The 2,053-nt window shown below is 37.2% G+C and overlaps 1 protein-coding gene across 1 annotated transcript; it reads right to left on the reverse strand.

Annotated features, from left to right (window-relative positions):
- Positions 1-435: 435 nt before the first annotated feature.
- Positions 436-1,687, reverse strand: LOC9310159 (F-box protein At1g30790). Its single transcript, XM_021023275.1, has one exon. The coding sequence runs from the start codon at positions 1,649-1,651 to the stop codon at positions 479-481; it is 1,173 nt and encodes a 390-aa protein (XP_020878934.1). The 5' UTR covers positions 1,652-1,687; the 3' UTR covers positions 436-478.
- Positions 1,688-2,053: the final 366 nt, after the last annotated feature.

Raw genomic sequence — 2,053 nt, forward strand, 5'->3', positions numbered from 1 at the left:
ATGGCCCTCACTCACATGGAGGAAAATGGTCACCTAAATTAATTATCATACTCTAGAGTCTTTAATTAACTGTCATCTCGAGATCAATGATTGCAAAAAGTTCTAGAGTCTTTCTGACGGATTGATATACATCACCGCTTGAGAGGAGTTACGAATTGTGATACTTCTTTCAATCAATAGATAAACGGAATTCACAACTCTTGCTACGAAGCTTACATATGAATTTGTTCTTGTAGTAACCGCACACACAACACTTACCATTTGTTCTTTTCAAATGTAATATTATAGGGGAAGTATTAGTTAACCATTAACATAAACATGATTTACTTTCTTACTTCTTCTATCCACTTTTATTAAAACTCTGAAAAATATTAAAATAGACGAGAACCAAAGCAAAGCCTTCAAACAAAAGAAATTATTGTAGGAAGTTAAAAGTTAATAATCTCTAAATAAACATAATTAACTAGGAAGAGTAGTGTTACAAGAACATGATATTCTCAATATGACCTGGAAAACACAACATCTCACGAGCACGCTTACCAATTCCGTGGATACGTCTAAACTCATGGTCCGCAATTCCTTCAACTTCCGCACTTCTGAAACTGTCTTTGATCGGATCGTAATAGAAAACAGAGAAAGGTTTAGATGATTCTAAACGATCAGAAACCAACATAACTTCTCCAGTGTGAATCTCTCCCGGAGAAGATAGTCGTCTCTTGTCCCTAAACAAATCTCTCCACTCACAAGGCACATCACAAGTCATACAATTCCAATATTCCTCTCTTTCTTGCATCCAAAGACGCATCTCATAGAAGTAATCACACTCTATTCCTCCTAACTTTCCTTGGTGGTTTATAAAAGTCCAACGATAAACGTTTACTATATCGTCTTTCTGTGTTTTAATAAACTCCACTTTCTCGGATCTAACATCAAATCTAGCTAACATTTTGTGTCCAACACCTCCATAGTATATAGCACCATCGATGCATATTCCTCCTTGGACATCTGTGTAAGAATCTCCGGTGACTTCAATCTTTCTCCACTCTTTTTGTTGAGATCTCAGTGTGATAACGAAATGCTCCTGTTCTATGTCTTTATTCCCACCGCGGCCGTAGCCATCGAACATCATCACACACAACACTTTGTATTGATCTTCGACTGGATCGTATCCTAGACGAGCATGGACGTCTCTTCCATTGGATACAACATCTGGCAATTGTACTATTTGTCCTGTGGTGGGATTACAAACAGCGATCGAAGAGCCACGCGTGCAGCAGACGAAACCGTTCACGGGGCGAGATCTGATATAGTAGACGAGATTCGAGATTGTCATGTCGTGTCTGGCGAAAACTGTAGAGGATTTGTCATTGTGTTGGTGTTCAGGAGCTGAGAAGATGAAACGTTTTCGGGAATCGAAGTGTTTGAAGGTGAAAAGGAGACGAGGACGAGTCTTTGACCTAGTCAGGAACGAGTCGGTGAAATCTTTACTGCGAATGATTGAGAACCAGAGCTTTGACACGTATTGGAATCGGATGATGGAATTCCCCGGAAGTCTAGCGAGTATCTCGATGGTGAGATCAAGAGGAATGTTTGTTGTGGAGTTTCCGGCGTCATCTAGGTTACTTGAGGGAGAAGGTTGTGAATCTTCCATAGCGGCTTGGTAAGTGATAACCCTAGAAACACAAAAGTCCTACATATAACACAAAACACTTACCTCATTATCTTACGAAAAAAATATTTTTTTTTCCAGCACATATAAGTTAGGGAAATCGTTAAAAATATCCCTTTTGGTGTGCCTTTTTCAAAAATGCCCCTTTTAGATGTCCATTTTCAAAAATGCCTTTTTTTAAATCTGAAATTTTTATAAAGTTTTATTAGGTTTATAAGGTACTTATGGATTGTAACTACTACTTGATGACTCGATCCAAGTATTTATAAGGTTTTATAAGGTGTTTTTAAAGGTTTTACAAGTTATTTTAAAGGATTTTTAAGGTTTTTCAAAGGTTTTACAAGATATTTTAAAGGTTTTTAAAGTTATTTAAAATGCATTTAT

Source organism: Arabidopsis lyrata (genome assembly GCF_000004255.2).
Source record: "Arabidopsis lyrata subsp. lyrata unplaced genomic scaffold ARALYscaffold_6, whole genome shotgun sequence".
Taxonomy (NCBI): domain Eukaryota; kingdom Viridiplantae; phylum Streptophyta; class Magnoliopsida; order Brassicales; family Brassicaceae; genus Arabidopsis; species Arabidopsis lyrata.

Coding starts and splice junctions, on each gene's coding strand:
- LOC9310159 (XM_021023275.1), bottom strand. CDS start 1,651: ATGGAAGATTCACAACCTTCTCCCTCAAGTAACCTAGATGACGCCGGA.